At 37.2% G+C, this 21,947-nt stretch overlaps 2 protein-coding genes across 3 annotated transcripts in view; one reads left to right on the top strand and one right to left on the bottom strand.

Moving 5' to 3' along the window:
- LOC135207958 (uncharacterized) overlaps nt 1-8,223 on the top strand; it is a 91,863-nt gene extending 83,640 nt beyond the window's left edge. Inside the window, exons 4-5 of the transcript XR_010313089.1 lie at nt 5,262-5,441; nt 6,879-8,223. The gene's annotated coding sequence lies outside the window, so the exon portion shown is untranslated. The remainder of the gene's footprint in view (nt 1-5,261; nt 5,442-6,878) is intronic.
- Nucleotides 8,224-8,950: 727 nt separating this feature from the next.
- LOC135207957 (DNA ligase 4-like) overlaps nt 8,951-21,947 on the bottom strand; it is a gene marked incomplete at its 5' end in the record, with an annotated part of 136,148 nt that continues 123,151 nt past the window's right edge. Inside the window, 4 exon segments of one of the 2 annotated variants that reach the window (XM_064239977.1) lie at nt 8,951-9,243; nt 10,659-10,762; nt 11,149-11,250; nt 18,720-18,991. In XM_064239977.1, coding sequence (XP_064096047.1) covers nt 9,123-9,243; nt 10,659-10,762; nt 11,149-11,250; nt 18,720-18,991 — 599 coding nt within the window. 2 annotated transcript variants of the gene reach the window in all.

Below are 21,947 nucleotides of genomic sequence, written 5' to 3'. Positions count from 1 at the left end.
ACATCTCACTCCTAACAAGATTTGTTCAGGGAACAAGGAACGTCAGGGCAGACAGGCTGAGCAGGAGAAGCCAGGTCCTTCACACGGAGTGGACCCTTCACTCAGAAGTGTGTCAGAGTCTTTGGTCTCTTTGGGGCACTCCTCATGTAGACCTGTTCGCCACATTCCTTTCCAAAAGGCTGGAAGTCTTTTGCTCAGTGGTGGAAGACCCAAGAGCTCTCGTGGTCGACGCCTTCCTGCTAGATTGGTCTCATGTAGACGTGTACGCTTTTCCCCCTTTCAAAATCCTGGGGCAAGTATTGAAAAAGTTTGTAACGTCCAACGGAACAAGAATGACCCTGATAGCCCCCTTTTGGCCAGCACAGGATTGGTTCGCAGAGGTGCTGGAGTGGACAATAGACTTCCCCAGATCCCTTCCAAGAAGGATGGATCTTCTCAGACAGCCACACTTCGAGAGGTATCATCAAAAACCTCCCGCTCTCGCTCTGACTGCCTTTCGACTATCGAAAGACTTGTCAGAGCGAGAGGGTTTTCCCACAAGGCTGCAAGCGCTATCGCTAGAGCCCGCAGAGCTTCCACTAGACGAGTCTATCAGTCTAAGTGGGAGGTTTTTAGAAGGTGGTGTAAGTCTAAGAAGTTGTCCTCCTCCAGTACCTCTGTAACCGAAATCGCTGATTTCCTTTTGTTCCTGAGAGAGGACTCTCACTTGTCTGTATCTACTATAAAAGGATACAGAAGCATGCTTTCGGCAGTCTTCAGAAATAGAGGCCTTGAGCTTGCTGACAATAAAGATCTACATGATCTTATTAGATCGTTTGAAACACAGTCTAGAGAACCAGCTCCTCCCAGCTGGAACCTTGATGTGGTTCTCAAGTTCCTTTCGTCTGAAAGATTCGAGCCTCCTCATTTAGCTTCGTTTAGAGATTTAACAAGGAAATGCTTGTTTCTCTTATCTCTGGCGACAGCCAAAAGAATTTGTGAACTTCATGCCCTAGAAGATGAAGTCGGATTCAACAGAGACTCGGCCTTCTGCTCATTTAGAACACTTTTTCTAACGAAAAACGAAAACCCCTCGAATCCCTGGCCCAAGAGATTTGAGATTAAAGGCTTATCAAGTCTCGTTGGTAGAGAAGCAGAAAGGTCTCTTTGCCCTGTAAGAGCCCTGAAGTTCTACTTGCACAGGAAGAAACAAATGGGAGGCTCTAGACAAGGTCTTTGGTGTTCGATTAAAGACCCCACAAGAATCATGTCAAAGAATGCGTTAGCTTTCTTCGTAAGGAGCATCATTACAGATGCTCACAAGTTCTGTCCTGACGACTCTTTTCCACTCTTAAGAGTGAAGGCTCATGAAGTGAGAGCAGTGGCGACGTGTCTCGCTTTTCAGAAGAATATGTCGCTAAAGAAAATCCTTGATACGACATATTGGAGGTGCAACTCGGTATTTGCATCTCACTATCTGAAAGACGTTCGCGTGACCTACGAGAAATGTTTTTCTCTGGGGCCATTCGTATCGGCGGATACGATACTGGGTACGGGAGCAAACACCAATCCTTAACTTTGTACATACCTTCTACTAGATATGTTCTAGATTTCTGCTGACAAAGAGGGCTCGATGCTGCACAGGCGGCCAGTCACTGTTGTTCAGTAAGGAACTCTTGTGATATCTTTTTGGAGGAGTATGGTAAAAAAAAATTTTTGTAATTTTATGTATGTATGCGTATTGTGTTTTCGAGTTATGGTTGTTGTAATGAGTTTGGGGATAACTCAGAACAATTCTTTAGACTAACATGGTGGTTAGGATCAGGTGGTCGGGATTGGTTGTGTGCTCCTTCATAAGGTGTATTGTCATAGAAGTGGTCCAGCACCCATTGACAAAGTCCTTTCAGGCTCTGCCGAGTAAGCGGTTCATACCCCATCGGCAGACCCACAAGAACTCTTAGCCATAGATCACATATCTCGCTAAAGTCTTGAGGTGATGCAGACTACCGGGCAACAGCCACGAAGTCTACCACCTATCAGGTAGGAACCAAGGTTTTTCTTTTATACCTACAACATATGTTGTTTACCTGTCTATTCCATATTAGCTGTCTCTTACCCTCCACCAAAGGGTGCCAATCAGCTAAGTATATATCTGACAGGTAAGTTGATTGTATGAAAATGATATTGTTATGATACAATAAAGTTTCATACATACTTACCTGGCAGATATATACTTAGCTAAGACTCCGTCGTCCCCGACAGAAATTTCGCGCCACTCGCTACAGGTAGGTTAGGTGATCTACCGGCCTGCCCTGGGTGGCAGGACTAGGAACCATTCCTGTTTTCTATCATATTTTCTCTCTTCCACCTGTCTCCTGCGGGGAGGCTGGGTGGGCCATTAATCGTATATATCTGCCAGGTAAGTATGTATGAAACTTTATTGTATCATAACAATATCATTTTTTTAATTAAGCCTATACTATATTGTATTACAGGACTACATTCAATCTTCAGGTCATTTTTATTCAATTAAAAGTCAGTTTTACCTTATTAATGCAGTAATGTACAATTGGTGTTCAGGGAATTATTGAATTAGTTTTACCTTAGTGGATTTTATGTCGAAATTAGTTTTACCTTAGTGGATTTCATGTTGAAGACATTTACACAAGAGTCAGTTTATATTTTTGGACTACCTTTTCAAAGTTCAGAGGATTTTATTGACTTAAGAGCCCATTTATCTACTGGACTACTTTTAGGTTCAGGGTGTTTATTAATGAGTTGTTGCCTAATTAGTGGGCTGCCATTAATGCTCAGAACATTTGATGATATGACGATTCAGGATAAAATCATTTCTTGTCTACCTATGAAAAATTTTTTTTTTTATTGAATTAGTTGTATACTTCATTGCTGGACAACCTCAGAAGTTCAGAACATTAGTTTTTTAACAGTGAAACTGAGTAATGCATCATTACTTGTTTACTGTAAATAGTAGAGCATTGTTACTGAAATAAGAAGTAAACTGTCATCATCATCATTGAACTACTTTTGATGTTCAGGGCAATTTTGTCTTGTCATTACAGGTTTTGGAAGAAATTTTACATGGATTGTATGCTTATGTTATTTGGTAAAGTAGGTTGTACAGTATATATTCCTCAAAGTATATCGTAAAGTGGTTTAATTACAGGTGTTTTTCAACTTGATGAAATTTCACTAAAATAATTATCAGCCAAACAGAATATGGTTGGGATGTATATTTTAATGCTGTTGATAAAAAACATATTAGAGAATGTTATATGCGAGTTAAGAGTACCGTGATGGTGATTTTTAACTTGTGTTAGCATCAAAGTCTTAAGAAGTCTGAGGAAAATACATTTGTTCTTGTGTAATCAGCACTGAAGGACTTAATTTTATTCTCAGATTGGGAAGTAATTTGTAATGAAATATCTTTCAAAGGTACTTTTTTTTTTTTCTTAACATCGCAGACAAAAGATTCAGTTTACATTCCAAGTTAGGATTTAACAGAGTTAATTTTTTGTCAGTTCAGGTATTAAACTGAAAAGAATGTCATTTTCAAGTAGTTTTTCTAAATTGTGCAAAGTTTGCTATGAAAATAATGTAGTATATACATAACATAATCTTAAACAGAAAACAATTCACTCAAGATGATGATAAGTGGTTCAGTGTGTTTACATTACATAGTATGTAAAATTCAGTTATTCCTACTTATAGCCATACCATTTTATTTTCTTTCATTTTTGTGATATTTAATGCATGCTACCCCTTCAAGAATAATTCATGGCTCATGTTCAATATCTAGCTTAAAATTATGTGGATTATATACATGACCTGCATAACCAATAGTTGTACAGCTAGTTAAATGGCCCCCAAAACATTGTCCAGTTCCTTTACAAATAACAAACTGTGGTGTGTTCCTACATTGCTTTCAGTTTTCCTGGCTATTTCTGCCTTATTAACAAGACAATTGGTCTTGGATTCACTATTTAAACAAAAGTAAAATTTTATAGTAGTGAATTAAATTTCATTTTGGCTTACTGGATAAGGCTGAATGCCATGATAGTTAATTGTATCTAAATTTTGTGAACCTTGCATCAAATTGCCTTTGTGGGACATAACCCATCAAGTTTGTGCATGGTCATTGCTAAACATTGTAGTATTTAATACTTTACTTCAAAACTTAGTTTTATACATATTTTGGTGCTATCTTTGTTAACTGCAGTTAACTTTTTTTTTTTTTTCTACAAGATTTACTTGACAAGTTTGAGTTCATCTGTGCTATACTAATATTCTTGGATGTCTTCCTGACAAGAGTATCTCGAGTTAACTCATAAGACATTTTAATAAACCATATTTTATACAGAATCGCAGGTTGTTCATTAGTATTTGTTACAATATAATTACCCGAAAAGCACACAAGTGATCCAAGTACCTTTCCTTAGGCTTTACACCATTCAGTTTAAATTAGTGAGTCTGGTAAATGGTCAGATGTGCAAAACTAGTATCCTACTCCGTTTTTCCTCCTTCAGCAGGGCAGCGGATCGGACTGTCAACCTTCGCTATAAATGTTGACCACTTGGCCAGTTTAGGTTGTGTAACATCTTAACAAAAATCATCCCATTGCCAAGTAAATAGTAATGCCAGTACATAAAATGCCTGTAAAAATGTTTAAATTAATTGTTTTACCTTCCAGTTTTACGAGTTTTGAGATCTAGAGTTTCATGTTGCTAACTAGAATAGAGCTGCATGGTTTAACACTCGCCCCAGTTTTATACCGACACCTTTTATATAGGTGAGCGAGTCAGAGGCTTCTGACATGTCCAATTTAGCAGTTCTCTGGTATTATAGCAATATTTTAATAGAAATGGTGCTAAAGGAGAGATATTTCACTGGGCGACACGGCTTCCTCGCCCAGAAATAGATTTTTCCTACGTCAAAATCCCTTTTTTATGATGAAAATAAGAACAGACCTGTAAATGAAACTATGGTTCCATATTGCTCACCACAAAAGCCAAACTTGGTGTATTTCACATCAAGAAGTTATATTTCTAGAGGACTTCCTGAAAGTAGAATGATCATATTGGGATAATTTTGCTCTCAAGGAGTCTGTTTGCATTGATTTTTACTAGCTTTAAAAAAATACTGGTTATGTGGGTTTTGTCATACAAGTCACCACATGCACATACACAAGTAATCCTGGATGTAAGTGTTGTCTCTGGTATCCTTACCAATTTGTACATTTTTAAATATTGGAATTTTACTTTCAGCAGTGGGATAAAGATGGATTTACTGTATGGAAATGCGGCTTGCAAGGAAGCAAAAGGACTCCCCCCACCAGGCTTTCAGCATGGTTCTTCAAATACCCTCAACATCTAAGCTACCACCTCCTGAGAGAACACACTAAAAACATCTCTTTTGCATGTTTAGTCAAAGTGTTAAGAGAACTGGTAAGACTGCTTCAGTAATGTACAGAGATCTATTATTGCCACTTGCGGGTCACCTCGACAAATCTTAGCTGTATGGTTAGCCCAGGTTTTAAGCCAATTTCTGGGTAAAGTTCTCAAATGCAGATTTACAACATTCCTACTAGTTCATTCAACGGGTTAAAGCTAATGGTTCGGTTGGTGGCAAGATGGTTAGCTTAGATGTTACAGCATTATTTACTAACGTACCTTATGTAATTGCAAAATTACAAGAAGAATATGAACAGGGTTATGTATCTTTCCCCATACGTCAGAACAATTTTTTTTACTAATCAGATTGTTGTTCCATCAACAGTGTTTCAGTTTAATAACCAGTGGTTTGCACAGAAAGAAGTAGTCATGGGTTCTCCCCCTGTCCCCGGTACTAGCTAACATTTGTTTGTAGTTTGTAGAAAGAGAAATATTAAGCAGATGTGATGAGGTAACAAAGCCAGTACATATTATGGGTGAGGTATGTAGATGAAATCTTTGTTGTTTTTAAGGGGCCATAGGAAAATTTGGTGAAGCAAATAGGTATAGCTAATAGTATATTACCGTCAATTAAGTTTACAATAGAAATGGAAATTGAAGTTGGTTTTAAATTGCCATTTTTGGATTTCTTGGTAATCAGAGAATGCAATAGTCAAATGTTCAAATTTGCAGTATATCTTAAAAATCAACCAGTTAGTTATATCCACTTTTATTCCTTTCACTCAAAATAAAGGAAAAGCAATGTTGCTATAAATTTTACGCGTGAGCTTTGCTAGGATATGTGACACTGAATGTGTAGATAGAGAACTGCAACATATAATGGCAACATTCAGGAGCCTAAGATATCCCTCCCATTTTATTAAGAAGGCCATCTCACAAGCTAGGAGGTCTATCTACCCAAAGATAACAAGGAAAAATAAAAGATATCACTACCATTCAGTCCTAATATATATCATTACCATTCAATCCTAACTTAAAGAATATTAGTGATTTTATAAACAAATGTCATGACACTAAAATTGTTGATATATAATAATTAAGACAACCTAGTAAGAAATAACGATAAAAATCCCTTAGTGCCAGGCATCTATGAATTACCCTGCCAAGATAAAGGAAAATTTTTTGGTTAAATTGGGGGAGGTCTCTATGTATTCACTTAGGGGAACATAGAGCTTTTTCATTGCATTCATAAAGTGGCGCAATAGTGCTACACTTAACAATGATCATAGACCTGAGTAGAATGTAGCCAATATTTTCAAAAGCAACAGTGTAAACTCCACATGCTTAATTGAAGGTAACAAGTCATTTGTTAATGAGGATGTAATGGTCAATTCTTACGTACTCTAGTCGCTTATTGCAGACTTTAGTTTTAGGGCAGGCTGTGTTTTTCCCTCATCTGATGCTGCCTCTGCCTCTCCTCTCCCTTCCCAGGTACCAGATAGCATGCGGGAGTCTTTACCTGTCGCACCTTCGACGACTCCTGATGAAATATTACTTGCAACATCACGTCAGCCCATACGGCAAACCAGCAGGATAGTAGTCAGATATAGCAACCGAGGGAGAGGAAATTACCTAGTTGGGCCTGTTAACCACTTTCTTCATCACCGAGTCCGGTAGTGATCTGACTGCAGGGGGCAGCCATTCTTGGCGCCTTTGTCTTGCTTACCTCACTGCATATGCTTGTTACAAAGCTTTTGTACGTATATAGTTTTATAAAGTTGTTTTACTACTGCTACCATCAGATATATTATTATGGACCTTAAGGAACCAGAATATGTTTTATTGAATATAAGGGCACACTTTGTATTAATTTTATATAGAATTCTCTCAATTCTTCTAATGACTTGCTTCTCTGGCACTATGTTATTTCTAAGCAGCTGTCCGATGTTCATCAAGCTTTCAGTCAACAGAATTGCGGGACGGTGTTTTCGCAGACGGAGGGTCAAGGATAGGCTAAGAGTCGGCAACAGGTACTATTCGGGTGTGTCTTGTAGGTCGGGAACAGGCTGTAGTCGTTAATCCATTTTCTTAAGTTTCTTTCAGGATTCTTAAGGACATACGTCTACAAGTTTTGGTTGCCTCGTTTTGACCATCCTCAAGACGGGATTGCTGTGTGCAGTTAAATTGGTGGGATTGGTGCTATTTACTGCAATCAAGTGGCTTGAGGGGTCTGGTAGCCTATTTTTCATTGGGCACTGCTTGTGCGTCACTTGTGATGTCATCAAGGGGACGGCTTCTGAGTGGCTGTCCTTTCCGTGGGCGGAGCCTCATTCTCATCAGTGTTGATGGAGGTCTGCTCGAAGGACATGCTGCTAGGTCGTCCTCAGGGTGAGAGCCTGTGCTTCGATCACCCTCAGGATTTTGAGAGACATCTTCAGGATGCAAGTTAATACTTCTATCACTCTCGGAATCCCTTTGGTGTAATGGTTGTGGTAGGGAATTTTCTGCTGCTCTTCTGACGTCGTTGGGGAGGAGGAAGGTCTCCTGTGTAACAATTCATACTGGGCTTCTCCCTCCCAATGTGCAGTGTTTCTAGGATTTGCAGATATTGTATATCAGGTGCTTGGTAGAAAACTAAAAAGCTCCCAACGATGTCACAGTGGCGGATCCTTTTGTCATGTGCAACATTGTCGGAACTTTGAAGTTAGCAACCAAGCACCAATATATGACTTCTGCGAATCCTAGAAGTGCTGCACATTGAGAGGGAGAAGGCCAGTATGAACATCACACAAACCTTCCTCCTCCCCACTGCTGTCAGGAGAGCAGCAGACAACTCTCTACCACAACCATTACACCAAAGGGATCCCAAGAGTGATAGAAGTATTAGCTCTCGTCCTGAAGGCATCTCTTGAAATCCTAAAGGTGATCGAAGCACAGGCTCTCTCCCTGAGAACTACCTAGCAGCATGCCCTTCAAGAAGACCTCCACCATCACTGATGAGAATGAGGCTCTGCGCACGGAAAGGACAGACAATCAAGCCCTCCCCCTGATGACATCACACAGGACACCACAAGCAGGGCCTAATGAAAAATAGGGTATCGGACTCCTCAAGCCACCTAACTGCAATGAACAGCGCGAACCCCACAGAAGTAGCTCATTACACACAGCGATCCCATCCCGAGGATGACCAAAACCAGGTGGCTGAAACATGTACATATCCTTAAGAAACCTGAAAGAAACATAAGAAATACAGATTGACCCCTGACAACTATGGCCTGTTCCCGACTTATGAGACACCTGAATTGCAGTTGCTGACTGGTTTTCTCTGACCCGCCATCTTTGATAACACAAGCGCACAATTCCATTGATGACCGAAAGCATGATGAATATGGAACAGCTGCCTAGGAATACCAGTGTACCAGAGAAACAAGTCATTAGAAGAATTGAGAGAATTCTGAATAAAATCAGTTATGTAAATTCTGCAGTTATAATTAGTCAATAAAACATGTTTGAAAGAAGGTTGTTTAAGCATATTTCCAGCATATAGAATAATAATAATAGGGTAAACATACGGAGTGAATGTATTTTGCAAATTCATACAAATACATTAGTATATACATAACCATAATTAATAAAAAATCACAGTGCTGTATTGCAGGATTATTCCATATATAAATATATATACTACAAATAATACATTTCCATATATTATTAAACAAATGTTTACCAAGGAATCTATGTCGGTGCATAATGTCTTGCTTCTAAAAGTTTTCTCTTTTCTATGCAGTCGTAGATCCAATCACTGGTCACCAAATGCTGGCCAGCTAACTCACTAGGTCGAAGTGTAAGTTTATCACTGCAAGAATGAGAAAATATATTTATTAATAATGTAAACACTGTTATTCTTCCTAAAAGTAATTACTACAGTTCAGTTATCCAAATGGCAAACACAAGACTTAGGCATTCATTTGGTAAATGACTATTGTATCCCATACCTTTCAGATATAAAGGTTAGGGGAAAACTAAATTGCAGCATCCTAAAAAATTCAAAGTTAGTGGTACCACTAGTATTTGAAAGCCAAGTGCATAAGTTCAAGTTATTATTATTATCTATAGGGCTTAGTTTTTCCAGACCTGAGTCCTAAGCAGACTCTTCTCGGGCTGGTTAAAGTTAAACGTTTTTAGTTTAACCTGTGGAACATTATTTAACTGTGTGAAAACCTGTAAACCAGCTTTATCATGAGCACACATCTACACTTCTCACAATTTCTGATCATTACCTGTAAAAGCACAAATTGTTTCAAGGAATTCATTCTTCTATTTATTAGTTTTATCAAGGAATTTATCCTTCTATTTAGAAGTTTTATCTGAATGTTCTACAATTATTATATTTTTATATTAATATAATCCTATTATATAACAATGTCTGTAATACCCTACTAGGCAGTAGCCTACAGTCTAGAGGATGCAACACTGACTGTGTGAATAAGTCAACTATAGTAGATATTGTCGGTAGCCTATAACCTAGGATTATATACAGTATCCTTACTGGTGGAAAGAAAATTAACCTGGATTAGGTAGTAACCTGAATTAAGGTAAGTTTTAAAGACATGCTGTTAGGCTGTGGCCCTAGGCAGCAGCCAAAGTTTACACCAAAGACCTTGGGATTAGATAAAAGGCTACAGACTTTTTCCTTTTATTGCAGCCTGCATACTTAAGCATAGTTTTAGTACTCTAGGCTATCATGTGCATACCCTTACAAGGGGAATTAAATATGGCCTGACTAGACAATAACTTGGACTAGGTGATACCCTAACTAAAATTTCACATTAGTAATGGAAATTTTATTTCGCACTGGTATACTATCCAGAAGCATGATATACCATGGTCTGTTATCTCAATGCGCTACGTAATACATAATAAAATTACCTGAAAACATCTCTAGTAACAGCCCAACAGTTTTAGCCTGAAACATCTCTATAATAACAACCAAACAGTTTTAAAATGTGAAAAAGTAATACCTTTCACAGCATACACAAATACTGACAGGCATATGCATGGGTTTGCTCATAACTAGCTCTGTATTACCACATGTTCTTGCAACATAGCACCCCAAGTGTTAATATCACAGCAATCAAGCCCTTTTAAAGTTGCAGATCAGCACTGTATAGATACTAGGCAAATTGAACAACCACAAAATTCTATTAATAAACTTGCTGACATACTAAGGTAGAAATTTTAAACTGATGTTAGAGTTCAGTGCTAACTTACCTATTTGTAATGATTACATGACTAGCTTTGGACAGATCCCTCTCTGGTGTTCCACCATGCAGCCTAAAAGCAAGAGCTGGGAGATCATTACAATCACAATCATACTGAAAAAAAGAAATATTCATACTATCAGTACATCTGAACATAATATGTATTACCATCTACATTAATTTAAAATTAAAGTTGAAAATTTGAAATTTAAACAAAAAATATCAGTTGTTAGAACATAACCTAATACATACTAACATATGTACTAGGGATAAACTTTACATTTAAAACATGAAAGATGACTAAATGATCTTGTTTTTACTTTATATCACCCAAGAATCACACCAAGGTACCTCTCAAAATGCTAAATAACAATAGTACTTTACTTACATCACCTGAGAATCACCCCAGGGTACCTCTCAAAATGCTGAATAACAATACCTACGTACATTATCATTATTTCATAAAATTCTAAAAGAAAGGTTAGGAATATAATACTCACGAAATGAGCAGCAATCACTCGAAACAGACCATTAATGTTGTCAGGTTCACACAACTCTTGATCAAGCTCATACATTTCTTCTGGCGACAGCTCCTTCCATGACTGAAATTCCACACAACCATATAAAACCCCATAAAAAACAGAATGAATTATATGAATTATAAAACATAGAAAATATCTAGAATTTAGAAGGGCAGAGCAGTTTCTAATAAACCTTCAAAGTATGAAAGCTCTGTTATTTTCTACAAACTAATTTTGTGTACCTGCATGTGCCAAGTCTCGGAGCTTTGTAGAAATATAAAAGCATTAACTTCTTCATTACCGAAAGTTTGTTTGGAGGTAGGTGGGTACCACCATTCAAGTCTACTACACCGCACCGGGTGCATAAAGGTGGTACGCATAGTACCACCAAAACTCCTCTTTTCAGATAGGGACTTCCAATCATTCTGTAATTTCGGTTTGAAGAGTTTGGAGCAAAATAAACAGTATGACACGATGCCAGACGTATGATGAACCCCAAAAAATATTATTACTGCTTATAGTAATGTGTAGGTGACAGATGAACTGCGTCTCAACAAAAAATCACAAAACCAGACAAGCGTAAACATGTAATAACTTCTACCCAAGTATAAAACCAGTTGTATCATCATTTACTGTATTTATTTATTTATTCACTTATTACATTTTACAAATAAAAGATATGAACACCAGATAAATGAAGGTAAAAATAAAGCCTTATAGTAACTTTATATATAAAAAACCAAACCAGAGAAAAAGCGAATTTTTCTGAGGACAAGAAACTTGAAAAATTAGTTTAGATACCCCTGATGCCCCTAAAGTTGTTTTCTGTGATGAAACTAATCTTAGAAAACGTAGAAAATGACATCGACCAATTTTTGAAAGATATACTATAAAATTTGCGATTTCCATATTTATTGGCGGGGCTTTCGCTTTAGTTTTTGCTCTTTTTTTGTTATTACGTGCTTATTTACTGTTCTATTTTGATAATACTTTATGTGCATGTTCCAGGTGCGATATGCCAACATTCTGTAAGACCGAATTTCTATTCAAGACTGTAGTTTTCTCACCGACCACCAGTGTCCCTTGTACAAGGGACACTGAGTTTCACATTTTTTTTCATCAAATCATTTATTTTCCCTGTAGGATGATAAAACTAACAGAGGATATGCGTTATTATAGTGCTAATAATACCTGATAATTTCATTAGCCTGTCTTGATTAGTGTATTTTTGGCAAATACTTTTACGATCGGCACCCCTCCAAACTGGAGTCACTACCGAGAGATTCAGTTCGGCAGCGAACGCAATGTTTACATTCTGCTCACCCACCCGGTAAAGAAGGGGTTAAGTTAAAATTAAGAACAGCAAATAAGACATGACTGGTAAAATAGAAAAAGCACTTTCATATGAATAAATAATAAATCAATACGCACAATCCTAGAAAATTCACTAGTACAGTGGGGCCTCGTTATTCACGGGGGATAGGGCCCAGAACCCCCCCGTGATAAGTAAATACCCGTGTTATCCTGATACCCCCCTCAAAAATTGCTTAAAACTGCCTACTTTAATAGTTAACCCACCCAAGACCACTATTCCAATGTTTATAACTGCCTACTTTAGTTCAAACACCAAATATGTTTTCAACTATCACCTAAAACTAAATTCAAGACAGTTTTAAAGTTATTGTACAAAATTAGCCTTAAAAAATAAATGTAGTATATGTACTACTGTACATATGTAGCCTACTAGCCTAGGGATTACAGCTAGAAGCCTACATACGCATGGTGGGCCTCTTTTTTTTTTTTTACAAGGAAAGAGAGGATGAGTGGCAAGAGAACTATCAAAATATGTAAATCATATGGGTACTCACCAACAATCTATGTTGATAAAAGATGGCGACGATTTTGCAGTGCAATCCAGTAATATAATAACGATAATGCTACCAACAGTATGCAGCGAAACATCTCTTCCCTTCGTCACAACACGTTAATACTAGTATATTCCACGTAAAAACCTTCATCTGACCTTTAGGCGTCTTTCCCATAAGAGTAAAAGAATCATGGCTTTTGGATGCCACATAATTAACTCGTTTATATGGGTACAATTTAAAGAACGCGCCGCACACCACATTTCATAACAACAACAAACAAACATGAGTAGGCCAGTGTTGCCAACTGGGAATGGCAATTTCTTGCTAGATTTTGTTCCATAAAAGGCTAAAAAAAATCACATACCGTATATACTCAAATAACGTGCAATCTCCCATATCGTGCGACAACCCTAATTTTCACCAATAAACAGTGGTTTTGTGTTTTGTCATGTATCTCATGTATCATGCAAGTTCATAAGGTTGGTGGTTTAGCCTGCTAATGGCCGAGTCATTCAGATGTGTGCTAATGCTAGTCAATTTACGGTAATTTTCTTATTAATCTAGAGAATTGAATAGAAAATCTCAAGATTAAAAAAAAATCCCAAGATAATAAAATAATTGTAAAAATAACACGCCTTGGAGTCCTTAATCATTCTCTCTCTCTCTTCTCTCTCTCTCGCTCTCTCTCTCTCATCTCTCTCTCCTCTCTCTCTCTCTCTCAGGAATAATACGTACGTACTGTAATTTGCGAGTAAATGTGTAGACATTGTGTGCGTGTTTAAAAAATGTGCAGTACACACACATTCCGATGTTTCGGTTTTTTGGAATTTTTCAGATTTCGGAAATGTGAGGTCAGATGCATAATCAAACAAACACCACTACTGCAGCAAAAACATTTTTTCCCTTTATGTTTTTCATTATTGTTATTTATTAATTACAGTTTATTTAAATAAATATTAATATAATACTGTTAAATGAATGTGAGATAATTAAGATCACCTATAATAAAATAGTGGGACAATTAATACCATATGTTCACTAATAGGTATTATTTTCAAAACAAACATTCCGTAAAACACAAAAAATATATGTACATAACAATAAAAATATAATAATGTTTTGCAGTTCAACTTGTGAATTTAACAATAAGTATGACTATATAATATATTTTACCATATCGATCTTGAAGTTGAAGAGTCGTAAAATTCTGAGGATGGTCCCGGGAAAAGGATTTGTACTTTGTGATTACGTATCGCTACAACACCATGTGGTATTTTTCATACCCCTATATTGATGACGCATCGCTACGACACACTGGTGTTTTTCATACCACTATACGTTAAAGTTAAAAACATGACATAGAATCGACTTTGCGACTTCGTTCACTTTGATATTTTTAACGATACAATAACTATCATTTGTACTACTAAACCATCTTCACATAAGTAATTTTTCGTAAGATATGTGTTGTTGCAAAAGCTAGCTTATACATAAAAGGCTTTTATAATTTAAGTCATCTTAGATATACATATGCACCCAAACTCATTGTGGGGAAATTTACTATTGTTTCCTCGGATATTGAAATACTTTAACATCATTCAAACACTTTAATAATATAATGCATAAATACTAGGCTATATAGTATTTACATCGTCTACAAATACTACATACAGTTATATACAAATACTTTTTATACAAAGTTAACAGTTATATACATACTTTTATATACAAAGTTAATCATATGAGTAGTGCTCAGACGACAGCTGTGCACTGGACTACGTACGTACTACTTGGAAGATAAAACGAACAAAAATTTTGTTGTTGTTAGTCGCCGGGATAGCTTAACATTTTTCCAGAGATTAAAAAGCTGAATTTAGTTTTGAAGGTATGTCAACCGCGATATTATATTATTGTTTTCACGAAGGAATAATTATATAAAGAAAATTATTGAGTAATTTTTGCCGTCAGCAATCAGAAAATCACGAACATGGTAACGTTCAAACCTAGTGCCATCCATGGCGTATGTCTATAAATAGAACAGAAGCAGAGGGCAGTCATTGGATAACAGATCTCCATGGCTACCAACCAACCAATCAGGTGTTAGTTATACTACTCTGTAATTTCTTAGAATGAACGTTTACACACACGAAGCTAACGATGATGTATGTGTTTTGCATACAGTACGTAGTTTTAGTTTTTATTATTAGTGTAAGTATTTTACTGATTTCATGAAGAATAGAATGATTCCTTCTCATTACTTTGAATGCAAAATGGCTTGAAGATTCTTCCGCAAAAAAGAAGAGAAAAAAAAATTCCTTAGAAGATGATACCTATTTACTAAACGCGGTTGACATACCTTCAAAACAAAATTCAGCTCTTTAATCTCTGGAAAAATGTTAATCTATCCCGGCGACTAACAACAACAAAATTTTTGTTTGTTTTTATCTTCCAAGTAGTACGTACATAGTCCAGTGCACAGCTGTCGTCTGATCACTACTCATATGATTAATTTTGTATATAAAAGTATGTGTATATAACTGTTAACTTTGTATATAAAAGTATGTGTATATAACTGCATGTAGAATTTGTATACGATGTAAATATGTATAGCCTAGTATTTATGCATTATATTATTAAAGTGTTTGAATGATGCTAAAGTATTTCAATATCCGAGGAAACAGTAGTAAATTTCCCCACAATGAGTTTGGGTACATATGTATATCTAAGATGACTTAAATTATAAAAGCCTTTTATGTATAAGCTAGCTTTTGTAACAACACATATCTTACGAAAAATTACTTATGTGAAGATGGTTTTAGTAGTACAAATGATAGTTATTGTATCGTTAAAAATATCAAAGTGAACGAAGTCGCAAAGTCGATTCTATGTCATGTTTTTCCTAAACGCGTTGACTTAAAGGAGAACGTTATTTTGGTTGTTTTATCACTGGCACAAACCCATAACAATGCAGTGTATGTATGATAATTCTAAACTATTATTCACTACCAAAATAACGATGATATTTTGTATTGAAAATTAATGTTACGTATATTCCAAACATTATTACTACGTAGCATGAATAGTACTATAAAAATTTCGAAAGATAATCTTGCTGTGAACGCTACCATAATTTGATTTTCATATACGTACGTACATTTTGTCAGCTGGCTGGCCTCGCATAGATAAAATTGATTTCACTGATATGGAATTACTCCACGAATAGCCTTTTTATTATGAAGATATGACGATAATATATAAGGTAAAAAATGCTTTTATGTATTTCGTTTACGCTTCGTCGCCAATAATTACAAACAGCAATACTTACGATAATCTATGACAAATAGCGTTTGTATGACTTCATTGTTCAGAGAAGTTATATACGAATACTGCCAAAATAATAATGAAGTTCGAATTAATTTTAGCCTTAATGTTATTACTACTGTAATTACACTACCACTACTATTAAAATTTCTAAAAGTTTATCAAAACAAAAAATGTCGCTTTGAACGCAACCGTATTCATAAACCATTTTCGTACGTAAAGGTATATGCTTACATTTTGTGGCTGGCCACTCCGACGATAAGTTGAGTGCAATGATGTGGAATTATTCTTCGAATAGGCTATTTATTATGAAGATATGACTATAATATATATGGTAAGAATGGTTTTATTACCTTTATTGTCAGTTAATATCATAATGTGAATGTTTGTGTACGTTGGTGGTTATCGCACTGCAACTACGCTTAGCCTACCAATGAACGTCGTACATAAACCTTGAATAGGCTATTTATTTCGAAGATAGGACAATAATATATTAGGTGAGAATTGTTTTATTATCTTATTGTCAGTTAATATCATTATATGAGTCTTTAAATGAATGTTGGTAGTTATCGGACCACGGCCAAGGGTTAGCCTACCGAAAAACATCGCATACGCAACACAACAAACCCGTGATGCAGCGATTCATACCAGTGATGTAACATAAGAAACGGTCCAAGAAAAAACCCGTGATTAACTGGATCCGTGAATACTGATCCGTGAATAAGCGATGCCCCACTGTATATGTATATATTCCAGAGGGAAAATAAGAGGCGACCCAGTATGTGTTGTAAGCGCCTCAGTGGCGTGGTTGGTATGGTGTTGGCGTCCCACCTCGGTGGTCGCAAGTTCGATTCTCAGCCATTCCATTGAGGAGTGAGAGATGTGTATTTCTGGTGATAGAAGTTCACTCTCGACGTGGTTCGGAAGTCACGTAAAGCTGTTGGTCCCGTTGCTGAATAACCACTGGTTCCATGCAACGTAAAAACACCATACAAACAAACCAGTAGGCGTCGTAGTTGACAGAAGCGTCCCACTAGGCAGCAGCACATAAGAGCCAAAGTAGTGTAGGCTTGGAGGAGGGGGAGAATGCCGGGGGGGTCAGAGGAGGTTGGCAGCCGGGAACCCCCTAAGGCCTAGGGACTCTCAAACAGTAGCCGTCTTGTTGGATTGTGAATCTAAAACAAAGGAAGCAGAAGGGGTAGCCTCCTCCCTCCCAGAAGTGAGATTATCTCCCATGAGAGAGGTGGCCACATTATACATAAAATCATCCTGTACACCTCCCAATGCTTCCAACAATGAATCAATGGAAGAAAAGGAAGGAAAACATCTGTAATAAGGGGATGCTGAACTGTCCACTCGGGGAGGCGAAAAACCTTCCCAAGAAGGACAAGTAGATACTCTACGGTTCTGCCTCTTCTTGTAGAATGCCTTCCACTGCGACACAGGCCAAGAACGACACTTCAGGCAAGGGTTGGTGCCAGTAAAAAAATTTGAACGGCGCCTACTGCAAGTGATATGGGGGTCAGTAGTGGAAGACGCCAAAAACCTGGAGCATGGAAATCCTTGAAGACCTGGACACATGCATTGATGGGGCCTCGAACTCTTGGAGGACTCCATGATAAACAATCATGCACACACATACACAATGAAAGCAAAGCACAAAGAAATCACGGGCAAACAAAGCACCACCTTGGGAAAGTGGTTCAGTGGCGTGATCGGTATGGTCTTCACCTGCCACCTCGGTGGCCATGAGTTCGATTCTTGGCCATTCCATTGAGGGGTTACAGTTGTGTATTTCTGGTGATAGAAGTTCACTCTCGACGTGGTTCAGAAGTCACGTAAAGCCGTTGGTCCCGTTGCTGAATAACCAATGGTTCCATGCAACGCAAAAACACCATACATGCAAACCACCTTGGGAAGGAGAGTGTAAGGTGACTACTCTCCAAGGTGGTCAAAGAAAGACTGGTGTGTCACGAGGTACCAAGCCTGGTCAATGACCAGCTTCCACCTTGTATATACGCATAAGTTGCCAGGTGTCGCAGATTCCTTGCTTTACAATCTTTGACTGTTTCTACCGGTTTCCAGCTGGTGATAGAAGATTATCCTATTGTTAAGACCGAAGGCTTGTTCTGCGTATGAACGATTATAAAATTTCTACTACAACCCTCCAGTAACTCATTCCTTGCAGATGAAAGGTAAGGACTAATATTCTAAAAAAGAAGTATGTATATCTTACAAGGTAAAGAGAAAGAAAATTAAATTAAAAAGGCAAATTACCTTCCAGAGACAAAATCAGGAGGTACAGAAATGAAGGGATATCATCTTCCAGAGCTAGAAAAGTACCTTAAAATATTTTTTTACCTTTACCTTTTTTTTCATATTACACATTATCCTCTTCAGCGTTTGTTCATCCAGGGGGTCGGTGTAACTGTCACCAAATTCATCAAAGAGCTCCTTCATGCTGTCTCTTTTCCCATCAAGAAGTGACAACACTTCTAAAGGTCCAAAAGGCATCAAGGCACTCTTCTTAACACACAGCTCAATCCAAGATGGGCGCACTATATTGTGAGTTTTGACATAATTATTTACTCGAACAGAGAAAGCATCTGACACAATGCAGAAGGTATCCTTTCCTGTAACAAAAAGTAAAGAATTCTAAATGTAAATCAAATATTCAAAATCATATGCTATGTTCTTGGTTCTTTCTGTAATGAAAGTGGCAACACATTTCAAAACCATAAACTTAAAATGAAAAAAAAAAAAAACATCAGGAAACGTACTAAAGTACATTCTATTGAAAGAATCAACTAACAGCAACATCCTAACTTTCCCTTGATGGGGCTTCAACATGAATACTGATGTGAAATTCTGTGAAACCAGATTACTCCTAATATTATATACAATATGGTTTAAATTGAGGCAAAAAACTGTAAGAGCATTGTATTTATCCTTCAAGATAACCAGTTAATTGAACTTATAGAAACAAAAGACTATAAGGTTCATCAAAGTAATTGGAAAGCATTAGTGTACTTGTAACAGGAGTGCATTACTGTTCTCGGGAAGGCAAGCAACGACAATGTATTCAATATAAAAAAAATGGTCAATTGTAGGTTCTGTATTGGAAATGTCTTGTTATTGTATGATGAATGATTTTGAACATATATTATCCTACATTATTAATGTAATTCAAATACACAAACAAACCAAAATTCTTGGCTGTTATAGGGTTGGTTTAAATATTTAAATATTTACACTACATAATCCTATGAGGTTCCATAATTTTTATTTGGCTGCATAGCACTGTCTAAAACAATTCAGCATATTGTAACAAAGGCATTACCAATACAGTGCCTATTATCCCTATTATCAATTGTATCTTTAACTGACTTCATTGTCATTGTTTACCTTCTCAGTAAAACATTTTGCTAAGAGCTTGTACTACCAACTGGCTGTACAGTTGCTTTAATGAACTTTTAGTCATCCGCATCTATCCTCCTTCCAAAAAAGTACAGACAACGCAGGCATACAGGCAGTCCCCGGGTTACGACGGGGGTTCCGTTCTTGAGACGCGTTGTAAGCCGGAACATCACCAAAAATCCTAAGAAAACTATGTAAACTGCATTCTTATTGCATTTTACATAAAAAAACCTTCAAATATTGATTATTTTGCATTTTTGGTGTCATATTTCTTCTGCCAGATGAGCGTTGTAGGCATCGTAACCCTGGAACGTGCGTCGTAACCCTGGAAATAATTCCTGATGAATATAATTGAAAAGCGCCTTAACCTCGGAGCGTCGTAATATGGGGACTGCCTGTACTTGAATGTCATTTTGAAATAAAATGAGGAACCTAACCAATTTTTCCTTATAACAAATTGGTTAGGAAAGTTGTTATTTTTTACTTTTTTGTGGCAGCTTTATTTTCATATTTACATCTCACCACCTAAAAGCTTATGTGAGTGACCAAATTCAGATTCTGTTTTGCTGGACTATCATCTATGAGAACTGATACTTATTGCTTAGGTTATATAATTACAAATACTGTACAGATTCCAAATAAGGGATTTTGACGAAGGAAAAATCTATTTCTGGGTGATTGGCTCGTGTCGCCCTATGAAAGGATCCTTAATATCATTCTTTCTAGGTAAAATTAATCTAAAATTACCAGAGAAAAACAAAATTAAGAAAATGTCAGTAAAACTGACTCGCTCACTCTTAAAAAGAAGTGTCGGTATGGTAATAGGGGCGAGTGGGAATCACTACCACGAGACATTCACCAATTAGAACTTCCAATCAGAATCCCCTTAAGAGAGAGCTGATACCAACGGGCGATGCAGCCGCTACTACTACTACTAGAGGACGCCACGGACAGCAGCGCCCCTAGCGGACATCCTTAATCTAAAAACATCTTGTCCTGCATGGGGGGGGAAAACAATATAGGGTGGGTTTCATAGGGCGACACGAGCCAATCACCCAGAAATAGATTTTTCCTTCGTCAAAATCCCTTTTCTGGGCTCAGCTCGTGTCGGCCTATGAAAGAGTACCAGAGAAACAGACAAGATGGGAAAAAAGGAACAAATGAAAAGCAGTTGTAAAATGATGGATATAATACAAGTAAATCAATTACAGCATACAAACTAAGTACTTAAACTAACTTATACTAAGCAGTAAAATAACAGAACGTTAGTAAATTAAAGTACTTAAAAACAGTAATCACAGTAAATTACAATGATGCAGTGTAATATAAACAAAAGGAATTTACTTGAAAATATTTACAAAATATACAAACACATTGTGTCCTACCCTAGCATAAAAAATAGGGTAGGTACACTGAAGTACACCATCAGTACAAGTGTGGATGTCCCTAGCAAAAAATAAGGGACAATCCACTATATGATTCAGCGGCTAAGGCTAGGATATCCGAGTAGCATGGCGATAGGGTGAGGCATGTTGGATGATGTAGGTAGAAAGGAGACCTGGATCTATACTACGACTACTAAACAGTATCAGGGGAAACAATGTTTCCCGCTGCTACTGCTGAAAATTTTAAAGATTCCAAGGATTTTAGATAATGACGTTTAAAGACTGTCGGTGATTTCCATCCAGTATACTTTTTAAGATCCTCAAAGTTCATATGTTGAAAGTAATTAATTGAGGTGGCTACTCCCCTGATATCATGTGCTTTTGGGAATGAATCAGGATTGGCTTGTTTAATGAAGTAAAGGATTTGTTGCCTAATACCTTTTACTGACAAAGTACCACCTTTTTCTCTCATGAAGAGAGCACCTGAGGATCTTGATGAAGTACGAGATAGAAAGGCTCTAAGAGTTGATACTGGGCAGAGGGAAGGATCCTGGGGAAGTGGGATAACTTTCCAAGGGGCCCATCTTGCAAGAGGATCCTCATTTTTGGCTAAAAAGCTACGATCCGGAGCAAGTAGAACTTCTCCTGATGGGAGTAATTCCACAATGACCCGCATCCCTGGATAGAGCCGACAGTTCTGAAATTCTAGCTCCTGAAGCTAGGCTTAATAAGAATAATGTCTTTCTCAGGAGCATTATGAATGTACAAGACGAGTTGTCAGTATCTG

This window comes from Macrobrachium nipponense, chromosome 34, assembly GCF_015104395.2.
Source record: "Macrobrachium nipponense isolate FS-2020 chromosome 34, ASM1510439v2, whole genome shotgun sequence".
NCBI classification, from domain to species: Eukaryota; Metazoa; Arthropoda; class Malacostraca; order Decapoda; family Palaemonidae; genus Macrobrachium; species Macrobrachium nipponense.
This window is presented reverse-complemented; position numbering and strand designations above follow the sequence as displayed.